Source organism: Pleurodeles waltl, chromosome 2_1 (genome assembly GCF_031143425.1).
Source record: "Pleurodeles waltl isolate 20211129_DDA chromosome 2_1, aPleWal1.hap1.20221129, whole genome shotgun sequence".
NCBI classification, from domain to species: Eukaryota; Metazoa; Chordata; class Amphibia; order Caudata; family Salamandridae; genus Pleurodeles; species Pleurodeles waltl.
The window spans coordinates 781,104,566-781,119,108 of NC_090438.1; the positions used below are offsets into that span (position 1 = coordinate 781,104,566).

At 41.6% G+C, this 14,543-nt stretch overlaps 1 protein-coding gene across 1 annotated transcript; it reads right to left on the minus strand.

Annotated features, from left to right (window-relative positions):
- Window positions 1-2,974: 2,974 nt before the first annotated feature.
- RBM24 (RNA binding motif protein 24) lies at window positions 2,975-14,309 on the minus strand. Its single transcript, XM_069218438.1, has 4 exons — window positions 13,875-14,309; window positions 12,108-12,231; window positions 10,629-10,683; window positions 2,975-5,432 (listed from the first exon to the last, which is right to left on the minus strand). The coding sequence occupies exons 1-4, from the start codon at window positions 14,040-14,042 to the stop codon at window positions 5,090-5,092; spliced, it is 690 nt and encodes a 229-aa protein (XP_069074539.1). The 5' UTR covers window positions 14,043-14,309; the 3' UTR covers window positions 2,975-5,089.
- Window positions 14,310-14,543: the final 234 nt, after the last annotated feature.

Here is a 14,543-nt window from a genome sequence, read left to right on the forward strand (position 1 = left end):
ACATTTGATTATAGCACTGACTTTGTTAACCAACTGACTTGTAAACCAGTCAGTCAAGACCAAGTGAGTGTCAGAGGTCATGAGATGTGAGTGCAATACACAGATTTCTGGGGTTAAAACAGTCTAAAATATATCCATTGCACATGCTGCCAATGGGAGGACACCATATACTTAAGAGTAACTTAGGGCGTTTGCCTTAAAACAATCACTGCAGGAAACAGCAAGTGAACATTGTAAAACAGTTTTTTTTTTCTATTTTCTGTGGGTGGAGGGGGGTGTTTGGCAGCTGACTACATACAGATTTTATAAAGTCTTGAAACACCACTGTAACCCCCACCACTGAAAACAGGACAGCCGACTGATATTCCCCAGCTCCCACATGATGAACTCCTCCAAAACGAAGGTAAATTTACTACATCCTGTGCATCAATCCCACTTTCTTTCCAACAGCCCAATTTACTCATTAACCTAGGACCCTGGGGCCCTCTTCGACCCATATGGGTATAGGGTTATCACATGGGATTAGATTGCCAGCTGTGGGTAAATTGGGAATCCAGACACCGCTAGTGGCTATCTTCCTTACGTTGATGTGTATTGTGCATTTCCTTAATTTACTAGTGGGCTTACACTGTTCTTAGACCACAAGCGTTTTATTTGTAAATCAGTTACATATTTGAAATAACTCTGCAGTTTCTTTAAGCCGTTTTGAAACAAAGTTATTTTAGACTTCATGCTCGTTTTGGCTGTATGTTTTACGCAAGAGAATGCACTTTCTATCGAAAAGAGAAATACAAGATTTCAAAACATTCAGCATGTAAATGGACCACATTAGGATAGCTACAACCCAGGGGGCTCTATAGACTGTTTTTTTTAAAACAATTACACCTAGCACGACTGTGATGCTATCTATTCCATATAAATTAAAAAGTATTTTGGAAAAGGTTCCTTGTAGTGTGGTAGCCCATGTAATGGAACCACATGTGCCTACATAATTGCCCTTCCAAGATGGTCTTAAGCCACTGCCTTCTGTGGTGCAGATGTAACTTGTGTGTTCAAGTCAACCCTCGCGATTTTAGCTGTCTGTATAATCCCCATTGCACTCTCACTTATATTAGCTTTCAAATATGGATTTGAAAACTTGCAGATGCTAGCATCTTTAATAATCATATGAACTGTATAATTCAATTAACCCTAACTGTTTAATGATTCAGTTGAGCCTTAAATAGCAAGTTACCTTGCTGCTGGGTTCCTTGGTTTCTCCAAGTGACATCTGATCTCCAGTGTGGGTACAAAGAGCACTCAAATGGGAGATGGTCCCTCGTGTGGGAGCGGAATACAGCTACGGAGCCTGTGCTGAAGGCAACAGCCACTTATGCTCCATTCCATGTGTGAATGTATGTTCAATTGATTCCTAGGAAGTGCACCCCAACACTAGACATACATCATGTTAATACATGGGCCTATTTGAGCAGGATTGTTAGGTGGGTTTGTTGTTTGTTAGAGCTGTACTAAATTCTCTGAATGATCACGAGAACGCCTCTAATTGGAAAAAACTAGAGCAAAAATCCTATGAACAACTTCTAACAGTGGAAGAGATTATAACACGTCTCTACAGACAATGGTACCAAGACTGTTGTTGCCCCCTAATAGAACAAAGTAGTGCTGCAGGGGTCTATCTGCTCGACTGCTCCAGAGCCTTTGCTTGTCCATGTTCCCCAGCAGTTTAATTTATGAAAAGTGATCATTCAAGCCTTAGTTTAACAAGATCTTTCTCTCCTACTCACACACTAAGGAAAAAAGGGAGAAGGAGGGAAACAACAACAACAACAAAAATAAAAATAAACACATCCTGTCCAAGACTACAATTATATTTAGACAACAGCATTGTTAAACCAGTGCGGTGTTGCCCTCAATGTATTGCGATCAGTCAAATCGATAAAGAAAATTGTGCATTGCTCGTTGCCTTACAGGGGAAACAAATATAGCGGCTTGTTGTATGCAACTGAAAAAATGAGTTATTTTAAGCATTGGCTGCTACTAATCGACTTATTGTTAGTGGTAGAAAGATGCATTTACAAATCAGTTTTTATTTGTTTTGTTTCATTAGTAGGAACACCTAGAATTGTGATGATCGTCTATAACCCTGAGGATAAGATTTAAAGCTAGCAAAACATGTTTAGCATAAATTGTAGGTACATGCACAGAGCCTAAAGACGAATGTATCTGGAAGCTAAGATTAAGACCACAAATCAATCGTTATTCAACTAAGTTTTTATTTGTTGAGACATATTACAACTTTTGCTTTTTTTGTGTACCTTGAAAAGGCAGTAGTAGTCCCATGCTACGCATGCCTCTCAGCTCCATATGCTTTTTGCCAAAGATGGACTACTGTGACCGCTTCAGCGTGGGACTACCCAGATGCAACCTGACTAAATAGCAGTGTGTTCAGAATTTCCTTGAAAGGAAGGTTGGTGGCCTAAAAGTGATAATACACACTTTCAAGAAAAACAAACAAAAAGTTGCATCTAGTGCTTGCACTCCAAGTACCCTGCTCCATGTCGATCTAATATGTGGATTTCAAGTCCTGTGTCAATGACAGATTCATTAAACAATCCGAGTCTGCATTTGTAGTGCATATACCTGGAGTCAAGAATGCCAATATGGCTGCAAAATACCTTAGGCATGTAGGCGCTATTTATGGAATGACTTGCCAAGCGAATTTCAGAGCCCTGAAAGTGCAGAAAAGCACTCAAAAGTTTTTTTGCTTAGCTGAAATATTCCTTTTTCTCTTTTACTGTTTAGCAGCTAGCTGATCAGCACCAAGCTAGCAGGAAAGTGTGATTGACCTATAAGGATTTCAACTTTTCTGAATTTTGTTCCTCTTAGCCAATATGTAAAGATGACATGCGCAATGTGTCCATTCCACTATTATTTTCCTCAAAAGATATTGGCAATCATGAACAGGACAACAGACTGATTATTTGTTTTTTTAATTTTGCTTAATACAGGTGAATAGGAGATCTGAAATTATGTAAAGCAATATATGTAATAAATAACCTGCCCATGAGATACTTCTCATGCCGTTATCACAACACTGGCTTGTATTCTGAATACTTAAAATGAATCCAGTGACAAGATAGTTGTAAGTCCATAAAAATGCTGTCTTCCCCTGTACGAAATTGTTCAAGTATAAAAATCCAATACAGTGTAAAATATTAAATTTAGGGCAAGAATAAAAAATGCAAGTATTGCAGTTGTGAGTCATCTTATAAAGCAGCATTTTCTAGTTAAACAATATACATACAAATGAGTGACAATGTATGCTCTCCATTTGGAAGAACTTCACATGAGAAGAAAAAAACTGCAGTATATTTCAAAATGTAAATGGCGACGGCTAGTTCCATCATGCAGTGCACATAGAGAATTTAAATAAATCCAAGTCAACATCTTCAGTTGAACAGCTCAATACCAAATATGCTACATCTAAACCTACAAAATAATTTATGCCATGAGATGAATACTCGTTTTACGTCACTGCACCTAAAGTTAAGGCCTTTAAAGAACAGTGCGGTAAAACGTCAAAAATAAATATGTTTAAATAGCATTATATTTAAGGCACAGTATGAACCACAACATTAACTCTTGTAGAATTGCAGTCCGATAAACGCACCTTGTGCTGCATATTCACCAATAAATACACCATTTTAATATTATTCTGAAACTATATATATAAAAAGTAGTAGAAAGACCTTATTCCAAACATGGAGAACTGAAATTCCTTCAAATCACGTAAAAATGCTAGGATATGTATAGCATACCATGACTTTTACCATAATATAGTACGGGTGAAAGGGACAACTTGATTTTTTACTGGTTTTACATCTTTGGTACACAACAAAATTGTTTTACCCACAGACTGACAGACCTTCATTCTTACACTGGCCAGCGCTGTTGGTAAGAGCATTTATCACAGTTCAGTGCTTAAAGCAGAACCAGCAATACTGACAAGTCAAAGGCAAGGTGTTACAGGGAAAAGCATGGGCATGGACATGAGAAATGCTGGAACTACTACAGCCCCGCTAGGAGTCCAAAAGATAAAGTACATTATACATACCCTGAGGCACACTGCTAGAGACAAGAACGCAATAGCAGCCTCTGACCCAAAAGGGTTAAATCAAGCAGGCCTTCTCTTGCTTCTATTCACAAGCTATGAATAGAGGCAGTAAACGGGGGAGAAGCTTGCTGCAGCGTCACTGCTGATCCCATTTCAGAACAGAAAAGCTGACACCAGCAGTTTAAAGTTTCCCAAAAGTGGAACAGGATGGGGACAGGGATTAGTGAGTGACAAGCTCAAACAAGCACAAGTAATGTGCCCTTTCCAGAACCGTCTGTGTTATTGATTGTCTGTACAGCTGCGGCACCGGCTCTTTCCATTTCCACATCGCTTGTTTCGCAGTTCCGCTTGTCCAGGGCACGGAGGAGAAACCTCTTCTGGTGCCTGTCCATCCTGTGGCCGTTGTGCCGGTGTCTTGATTGTTTAGTGTCTATTCAGATAGTGCACAGAGCTTGCACTTTAGGAGTTCTAGAGGCCATAGTGTAAAACAACAAAATAAGTTAAACTGGTGCTTTCTACACAAGAAAGTCTGTTATGATGCCATAGATATTGCTCAGTGATGCTTTTGTCCTTAGTTCAACTTGTGAAAAAACTTAATTTTATGCATGTAAAAGGCAGTTTGCTTCCCTGATATTGTGAAAATATACCTCTGAGGTTTTTCTTAATACATAGTATCCACCATTCTCTTGCCACTGCTCCAACTGTAAAAGTTTCCATCTCCTCCGGAACACATGAAGGGAGATCTTCTCTACGCCTTCACTATGTAACCCTAGTCAACATGATTTAAATGCAAACTGTACAGAGACACTGGAATAAAAATGTGGCTTTCTTCTAGCACTACCCCCCCCCCCCACCCCCCTCCTCTGCCCCTTAAAGCTGCATTTATTAGGTAACAGTCTTTTTACTATTGAAACTGGAAGGCTGAAAGTCTGAAGGAAATACGTTTTTTTTCCAGAAGTCCAAGCTACTAAGCTACTATTGCATACGGTCAGTCTGCAGCTGCTGTGGCTGGTACTGTCCAAAGGCGGCAGCTGCTGCAGCAGCTGACCCAGGGGCTGCTGCTGCAAGTGGCTGCTGTACTGCATAACCATAGCCTGCAGCGGTAACATAGCCAGCAGCAGCAGGCGAGGCGGCATACGGGTACTGCTCATAGGCTGCTGCTGCTGCGGCTGCAGCAGCAGAGTACTGTGCGTATGCGGCTCCAGTGTAATCAATGTATGGTGACGTGGAAGCAGCAGCGGCTGCTGCAGGCTGAACGTGAGGAATCACAACTCCTGGCTGCATAAAAGCCTGCGGGTAGACATAATGTGCAGGAATCCTGTGGCAAACAAAAAGGAAACAGTTACTCTCCATTACCAAACAAGTCTAAATAACAAATTATTTTAACTGGAGAACATAGTTATAGGGTTGCCACAAGAATTCAGTGCCTCAAGAGATGCCACACTTTCTAACAGCGTCCCACTTGATGGTATGACTTGAAGTACAACATTAGTTTGCAGAGTCTCAAATATTTGGAGTAACATTTGTAAGAACCCAATCAAAAAAAAGCAAGTGAATCGAAAAACTTGTATATGCAGTTGCTACAACATTTAGAACTGCAGTGCCAAAACAATACAGTGGCACCTGAACGGCATCTTAGGACATTTTCAGGTTTATGTAACCTCCAACTGCAAACAAAAAAACACAAAAGAAATGTAGCCTAATGCAAGATATCGTGGCAACCCTACTTGAAGCACTGCTTTGCAAATCCGTCACACATTAATTTCTATGCAACCTCAAAATAAATAATTAACGGCAGGCGGCAGGAAAATTAAAAACATCAGTATAAACACAGCAGAAGTCACACCTTCACGACAATCTACATATGCAAAATGAATACACTTAAACACAAATGGTAGGCTAGGCTGTTTTTTTTTCCTTCAATGTTTGCATGGCATGTAACTAATGATGAAACTGGACCTTTTCTCTAAAGCGCAAGGCACTGAAAGAAAAGATCACATTACTCCAGCTGAGACCGCAAACTCAAAAAACAGCAATACACTGCTATTTCTCAGTTGTATTCAATAAGTACTGATAGTGGGGTTCTATTAAAACACCTATATTAGGTAGAGTCAACCACCTCCTCATTTTCAACACTCAGGGCTCATTAAACAGGATGGCCCTGAAAGTACAATTCACACGTACATGCCATCAAATCATGCGTGGCACGAACACATAGGTAGTAGCTCAGAGCATCAAAAACCCAGACAGCGTTTTGTGTCATTTATGACCAGATTGGGCTGAAAGGCGCAGGAAGGGGGGGGGGGGGGGGGGGGGGGGGGGGGAAACCACTCCAGTTTATTGAAAATATCTGCCAATCTGGAAGCGGACAATAAAGCAATCTGTTTCAATTCTTCCTAGGTCATGGAAGCGCTTTGCGATGTGCTGCGACCAGCTTTAGGATACCACATAGCTTCTGCACAGCAAAGAAAAGCATCACTATTTTGATTTAATCAGTGTCACCAACCATGGAATCGGACTGCTTGAGCCACTGATAAGAGCAGACCCAATGAGCCACTGCGGTAAGGGACCCTCGGTCTTAACCACAGGCCATCACAACTTTTGAGAGCGAACGGTGAGTCACCGAATCTAACCAAAAAAAAGAGCACAGGATGGCAAGGCTGAAGAATGAAGTAAATGAAAAAAGCCAACAATTTGCAAGGATAAACAAAAAAAATTACAGTGAAGCTTTAGAACCCACTGGCTGAAGTCAATGTAACTGAGCATTGTAATCCACTACCCCACAGCATTCGGCGACATACTGGGGTGTTGAATTTTAACTAGGGCATCATTACTATAAACCAGGAAACAGAATTGTCAGATACAGCACAATTACTGTAGAGCAACACCAAAAGAAAGACACTAGTCGTTCTTGCGTACATTAAAAAGCGAGGCAGCAAACTCTCAACTTCTCAAGCAAGAGAAAACAAGCAACAGGTGGCTTCTTGCGAAAACCAGACTACTGGAAATGAACCTTGCAAGAGTTCCCGGTGTTCCATGCATTTCAAAGAAGTGATTGGCAGGGCAGGCTGCGCCCGGGCTATTTATGGTCTGTGTCAAGGGGAGGAAAGACGCTTTATATGGCAAAGGCCAACTGTCACTACAAAGTAACACTTTTAAAAAGCAAGCTTACGTACTTCCATGGGTGGCGCAGGGCCCACCAACAAGCCAAGTGAAAACCCAAAAGGACTGCAGGAAAGTAAAAGCATGTGCGGCATCGTCACAAGAAAATGGGTAATTTAGGAACAAAAGAAAAAAAAATTACGACTCGAGAGAAGCACGACTGTACTTCTGAGCGTCAGGACCGAGCGCCATTTCTTGAAAGTGTCAATTTAGAAAAATATATGACTAGGTAACGATGCCATAACTTGTGCAGTGCCATACTCGCCTTTCACATTTAGGGACAATTACATTTAAACAAACAATTCAACTGCATAATTCCAGATTCACATCATTCCTCTGCGGCATACAACCATCCTAGATATACCATTATGTCACTATTGATATAATGCCAATTGATTGCAGAGAAGTACTGACAAGAATGACCGCAGAAGAAGGAAGAGAAAGAAAGAGGTGGAATGAGGTGTTAAAGAGCAGTACTAGCTTCAAACAAAGTCCACGAAAAGAAAGTCCCAGACCATGGCTAAACTCCAATAAAAGCAAAACAAGATAGCCTATGCAAGTAGCAAAACACGGTTGTTGCCCTACACCGAGGCAATAGCTTCTGGATTGTTGCATATTGGCACCAACACCCACTTACTGCCCCTGCACCAGATTAAAACTAGCCATGGACAAACTTTCAGCAGGGTAGGAATGGACCCCTCAAATTAGCATTCGCATGTTTTAACGAGCAGGAGTACAAGAACACCACCCATATAAAACTGACATGTTTTCACAGACAATAGTTTACTATGCAGGGAGGATCATGGGACAGAATCACAAGGAGCATGCAAGAACCCAGGGTAAGCAATCAAACTAACGCCGGGGTTGGTTTGCTACAATAACAAATCTAGCCTCTTGCACTCCTAAAGTGTCAATTTAGCTATAGTGCTAAATGGATAGTTTTTTTAGGTTCTCACAAGTTATTACCAAACTCAATTGACACATTACCCTTCTTTATAAAAGTCAGAGATGCCTGAGCCAGTATTCAAAGCTACACGGACCCCAGACAAGGTTTTCAGATCCAAATGCGTTGTGTTGTGGTGAAACTGCTACATAAGAAAATACAACTCAAGCAATACATTTTCCAGCAGAGTTTTGTCTCTAATAGTTTTGTCCTATAAACAATACCAAAATGGGCAACTATCAAAGTACTTAAAAGGTAAACCTGATGCACAAAAGTCTTTAAGTCTATTTAGGAGACAATGTAGTCTGTTGACTTTATAGCACAGAGTCCTTCACTTCATGTCATGAGACATGACATTTCCAGATTTTAGCTTTGCAGTTACAAACTGTTACCATTAGGTCATAGTGAAGGTATTCAATGCAAGCAGAGTATGACTAAAAACACCACACTGCATTAGTTTGTCATACAGCAGCCTAGGACTGGCAACCTTTCTGTGAAGACATGGACTGAGGTGGCCACCCTAAATGTAGTCCACGTCCATGGCACCCAATCCTAAATAAACTAGACAGTGGACAGAGGAAACTCAGGATTCATGCAATCAGGCAGCAGAAGTACAACTGGCAGACCAATATATAGCACAGACTTTTTGGGGTCAAAAGTAAAAATTGACAGTTCTTTTTCTTAACCATCAGAATTAATTTATGACTCCAGTCATGGCTCAGTCAAGTAAGCTTTTCTTCCTTCCAAAACCTAAAACAGGCCAATCATGTTTGGCAAAATCAGAAACTAACCAACCTTAAAATGTGGTCAGAGGCAACTCATGGATTTTACACTATTCGTGTTTATTTCCAATCCTCAATTGGGAAGAAGACCTTTTTTTACATACAAAAAGAGCATCTTAAGTCATCAGGACATGCCTGTATACGTTTCAGAATGTAAAAGCGAAAGGAAGGCGTGGAGTAGGTGATAAAGAAAGCAATATAAAGCCCTGCTTTATTGTGATTGGCAAAGTCTAAACTATCACAGTAGTGATTGTCAACTGTCTTCAGAGATCCAACCATAAGTCTAGTCTCAGACTACTCAAGACCAGAACATTGAAAAGTATCCATATTGCAAGTCTCAAGGACCTCAGCTGCATTATATCAATTTTTCTTCCTACCGCTAGCTCCCCCCCCTTAAACGAACTAGAAGTGTTCACACTTCTAAGACAACTGGCTACATTTTAATAGTGAAGACTGCAAGGTGCATTCTTGTTCTTCTAACGTCATGGGGATGTTCTGCGCAGACCAGCTATGTGCTTGACAAAAAAGAAATTTGTATCCAGAAAAAGGTTAATGGAGGTCTCAGTGCCTCAAAAACAACAGTGAAGACAGGCTTGCTGCCAGTGATATTATATGCACTGCTGCAGGATCAGATTACCTCAATCGGTTTTCATTCTTTCAACCAGCATGAGCAATTAGGTATTTGTTTTTTTTTTTACTTTACTTATATTGCTCTCAAAAACATGCCCCTTCTTTTGTGTGTGCAAAAAAGATGAAGGCACGTCTGCAGGAGAAAAGAAATACGATTGGTGGATCATGATTTTGGAAAATTCCAGCTCAATAGTGTTTTCTGTGCCCAAAATTCAGAAGTATGATTAACTCGAAAATTAGACGGCCAGTGTGTAAGCATAAGGTTAATAAAAACAAAAAAGAACCACCAAACAAAACAAAGACAACATGCAAGCATTAAAGCTCATTTTCTTATGAAAAAAAAAATCCACACAAATGTAGCACTCACTACAAAAAATGTCAAAGACAGGCTACAGCTTCAAAGCAAACCAGTCCTATTGCTCACCACGAAAAACGTCACGCCTCAACACAAAACCAAATCCAAAATCCACTACAGCTTTCAAATTCAAAATAAAAGCACACATTTTAGCTAACACCACTTCAGGGCTGTAATCGGAAAAAAGCACACCGATGTCTATAGGCTAGAATGAAAAAAAAAAATGGAAACGTACATGCATCATTAATCACCATTTTAGGTTGAATGTTTACTGGTTACACAGTTTAATTCCAAACAGAACTATTCCACCTGCTTATCATCAAAGCCTTCTGATCAGTTATCGTAACTGATAACGATCCCTGTCAGATTAGAAAGAGATAAATACAGTTGAGTCAAGCGGATACTTAGGGGAGAAAGAAAGACGAAGAATCAGTCCGTGCCTTTGCATACATAAGGTCGGACTGCGGTCCGAACTAGACCGTACAGTGATAACAGTACAAAGTCACATTATTAGAAAAGTATTTTAATAATATTGATTCGGTATAAGGAACGGGTAGGGGAAAAAGTTGAGGCTTTAGGTTGACTGACACGTTAAAAACTCAAAGTCAGTGAAACATCCTATAACAGGCTTACTAGACTTACCCAAAAGGCCTTTGTATAAGTGCTGGGTGAATCTGCTGAACTCCAAAGGCAAAACCTGAAAAAAACATTGCAAGCTAAACATTAGGGTGCCATTTTTAACAATTATCACTTTACAGCTGCTATATATGTGGTTTTTTTTTTTGGGGGGGGGGGGGGGGGTTAAATGGGTGAAAGGGGGTCCAGTATACAAAGCTAAAAAGGTAATGTCTTCTGCTCTTAGCATTCTATTAGCAATATGAACCATGGCAGTATTTCAGTACAGCAACTAACTCTGAACAGCACGTTTTGTTAGTCAGGCAGGGACAACATGTTTCTCTACGTCCACGTTGAATGTACCACTTTTCAGATCTGCTGGAACTGGATGGGGAGTATGTCTTCCCATCTACTAGCAATGAACATACGGGCCAACAGAAAGTATCTCCCACCAACAGCCTGGGAATAGCTAACATGGCCTTCAACTCTTCAATTGAAAGAATGTAGGATCATCTTCACCCCATTCTACTAGGCTGCACTAGTCCAATTGAGAATGTCTTCACCAGCTCTGAATGGGATATCCACACCCTTAGTGTGAAGGAAGGGACTCTCGAATAAGGGTAATCAAACCTAGCATTTCCTCTAACGTCGATCTCTGGTGCTCCCAAGACTAACTGTGGAATTTATCTTCTGTCTTCAAAGGCAACAGGTAATGCAAGTGTTCTGGCCCCATAATAAGGGAGCCAGATTCTACACTTACAGATCAAAATTACCACATCTCTTGCTGACTAGGTTATAGGTTGGCCTGTCTAATAAGAGGCAAACTTGCAAGCAAGAACTGTATCCCTCATTAACTGCCTTGTGACCATAGCCCTTCTCCATTCAGTAAGACTTTATAAACTGGTCTTAATTAAAAGAACCAGTATCTCATAGAATACATTTTTCATGTAGCCTGCTGCAAGCACAACTGTATAGCAAACAACCTGAGATACAGTAGGATTACCACCAATTCACTGCCTTTAAAGTACAAAAAGTGATCTTTGATAGAAGTATTATTCTTATAGGTTCGCAATACATTCACTTTCTAATATATCTCAGTATTCACATAGAGGTACTAAGGTGTGAAATACTGGAATTTAATTGCATCACGATAGTATCTCAGTGCAGGGAATGTGGTTAGACATTCGCTACAGGTACAAACGTGATTTTTCAAGTATGAGAATTAACCATACACTATACTACTACAATAGTTGAAGAAAGAAAAAGGAGGAAAAACAAAATTCAATGGAGGACATTTTTATCCACAGATCAGATGCACAAATACAGAAAATAGGTTGGTGTGGGGTATACTGCACACAATATATATATATATAAATAAATATATATATTTTTTTTTAAGAAGTTACTTTCCGTGAGAAGGCATCAAGAAGGATTTCCCTGGATACCATTACAGTTCCCAATCAAATGTACTATATGTCATCTCCTAACATGCAATGTTTTGCTTACCTGGCTGCATTATTCTTGGCTTTGCCCCCAGATATGCAAGGTTCACGTTGGCTTTTCTGCCATCAATGATGGGGTTGGGATCTTTGCAGGCTCTTTCTGCTGCCCCTCGATCTGCCATGGTAACCTTAAAAATAAAAGTTGATTAAAACATTTAATCAAAATGTATACCCCTTCTTCACATTTTGCTAAGTAGCAAACATACCATTCCCTGAAACAAACCTTTACGAATCATGACCAACTGAACCAAACCATAACACATGTGCAAAACAGACCATCGCTGGCAACAGTGAACTTACGGAGGGCTTCTGTTTTTAGCCTTGCAGTTTGAATAGTAAACGATACATTAGACTGACTCTGTAGAGATCTCCAGACATTAACAGAGTTATGAAGGATGAAGATAAAATTTGACTGACAGATCTCAGGCCTAGTGGACAACCATTGAAGTTATCACTCAAGCCATACCGGAAACATTTGTGTATATGCTGCCTTTCTATTAAAAAAAGGTAGACGTTCAGGACACAACTGGGAACATGATCCAAGTATAAATGTTATATACCAATCAGCATGTAACTAACGCTACTCCAGTCTCGGTTACAACTGTGATGCCCTTTGCACAAAGAAGAGGGAGAAGTCAGGTTATGGTTACCCGGATCCCAGCAATAATTATTGTATGGGGACAGTTACATCTGGGATGAAGGCATCCCTCCAACAAAGAGGAGAAAATTGGAGACATGCGCTGCCTGCTACCTTTGAAGACCTTGAAATGGACTAGGTACATAAGCTTCTCTAGAGCCTTTGCGGTGGGACATACAGGACTGAAGCCATTTCTGACTCTTACCAGAGCTTTAACCTATCAAAATAGTGCCTGAAGTGAAGGGTAAAGAGGACTGTGACATCGCTTCAGACGAGCATGGGAACCCCCATTCTATTTTGAGCGATTGCTTCGAGATGTCCGAATTCAAGGTAGGACAGTCCCTGAGCATGGAAGTAGCTGGTGCCACACAAGAACAGTAAACTAAAAGTAATATCAGGCCTTGTGGTTGTTAGTTGGGTGTACTTAAAGAGCTGTAGCATCCAGAATTGAGAGGCGTCGTAGCTGTAGACATTACCAAACCCCTTCCTTACAGTAATCACATCGTGGTTACTGCTTTGTTTAGAAGCCGTGTGCCGTGAGGAGGCTGGGAGTCCGAAACGTTCAAGTGATAAAACGCGAAGCGTTTACTGTCTAATAACTGGCACAACTTAAGCTGTTCGATGCAGAAAAAGTTCACTTCGAACGCAATGTGTTGAATGGCTCCCATTTAAACTATTGCATGGTACCAACTGTCACGAGTACTCGACTGGGGAGAGAGCGCAAGTAAAGTAATAAGTCTTACAAAAGACCGCAACGGTGAGTAAACACAGCCGCAGTATGTTTGATATTCAAGGACCCACGTGGGTGTGGGATTCGCGGTTTTCATGCAAGTGGGGGGCTTCTTAATCTAACAAAGGGGAACAGTGGGAATGCATAAAGCCCGCCGAAGCTGGCGGGAGCGAGAAATGACAACTTCACCTCCAACTCGAGACTAGGGATCCTGCGAACAAGTTAAACAAAAGGTGCGACTGTGACACACAAGGGTGATTATTACACATGCTAGCAGTGTCCTTAACCACCACCGACGAGGGGGAACAACTTGGGACTATATACGTACACGTGGGAATCCAACATGTTCTACACTGAAGTGTTGTTGGTAGCTTACAGTCCCTTCCCACAGACCCATCACTTACAAATCCATATCCGCGGGACTTGCCCGTCTGGCGGTCGGTGATAACGACTGCCTCCTCGATCTCCCCGAAGACCTCGAAGTACTTGCGCAGGCTGGAGTCGGTGGTGTGGTAGGGCAGCCCCCCCACAAAGATCTTGGTGTAAGTGGTGTCCTTTTGTGTGCTGTGCATCTTCCTCGTCGCCTCCTCCTGCTTTCGCCTGGCGCACTTAGCTCGCACAACAACCCCCCTAGACCCTGCTCTGGCTCTCTTCGGGGTGCTGCGGAGGTACACGGGCGACAGAAAACAGAGGCAGGTTCACTTGTTAGCTGGGGAGGGGAGGGCGTTAAGGGTACCGCGCAGGCCCTGGGCGTTTCTCGACGCTACACTGAGGCTCTCTCACCCTTGGCCTTCCCCTAAAAGAGCCAGCAGCAGCGCTGGCCACGCCTCCGCGGCTGTGGGCGGGGCTTGAGGAGCAGTCGCTCGGCATTGGGCTGTTGGGGGCCATGACGTACAGAGAAGGAAGCTAACAGGTTGCCCGGCTGTTTTTGCCTAGCAGCTGTCGTAATGGAGCCCACACAGAGGGAGGAGGAAGAGGTCACCTGTGCTTCACAATCACCCCGCGCACACCGCCAACAATCATCCACCAGCTGTTCCTGCCAACAGCTGGACACGTACTCAGCATGCCTTAAG

Coding starts and splice junctions, on each gene's coding strand:
- RBM24 (XM_069218438.1), bottom strand. CDS start 14,042: ATGCACAGCACACAAAAGGACACCACTTACACCAAGATCTTTGTGGGG. Junction 10,684..12,107: donor GCCAAGAATAATGCAGCCAG/GTAAGCAAAACA, acceptor TGTTTTTTTCAG/GTTTTGCCTTTGGAGTTCAG. Junction 5,433..10,628: donor CTTATACAAAGGCCTTTTGG/GTAAGTCTAGTA, acceptor TGTTTGCCACAG/GATTCCTGCACATTATGTCT.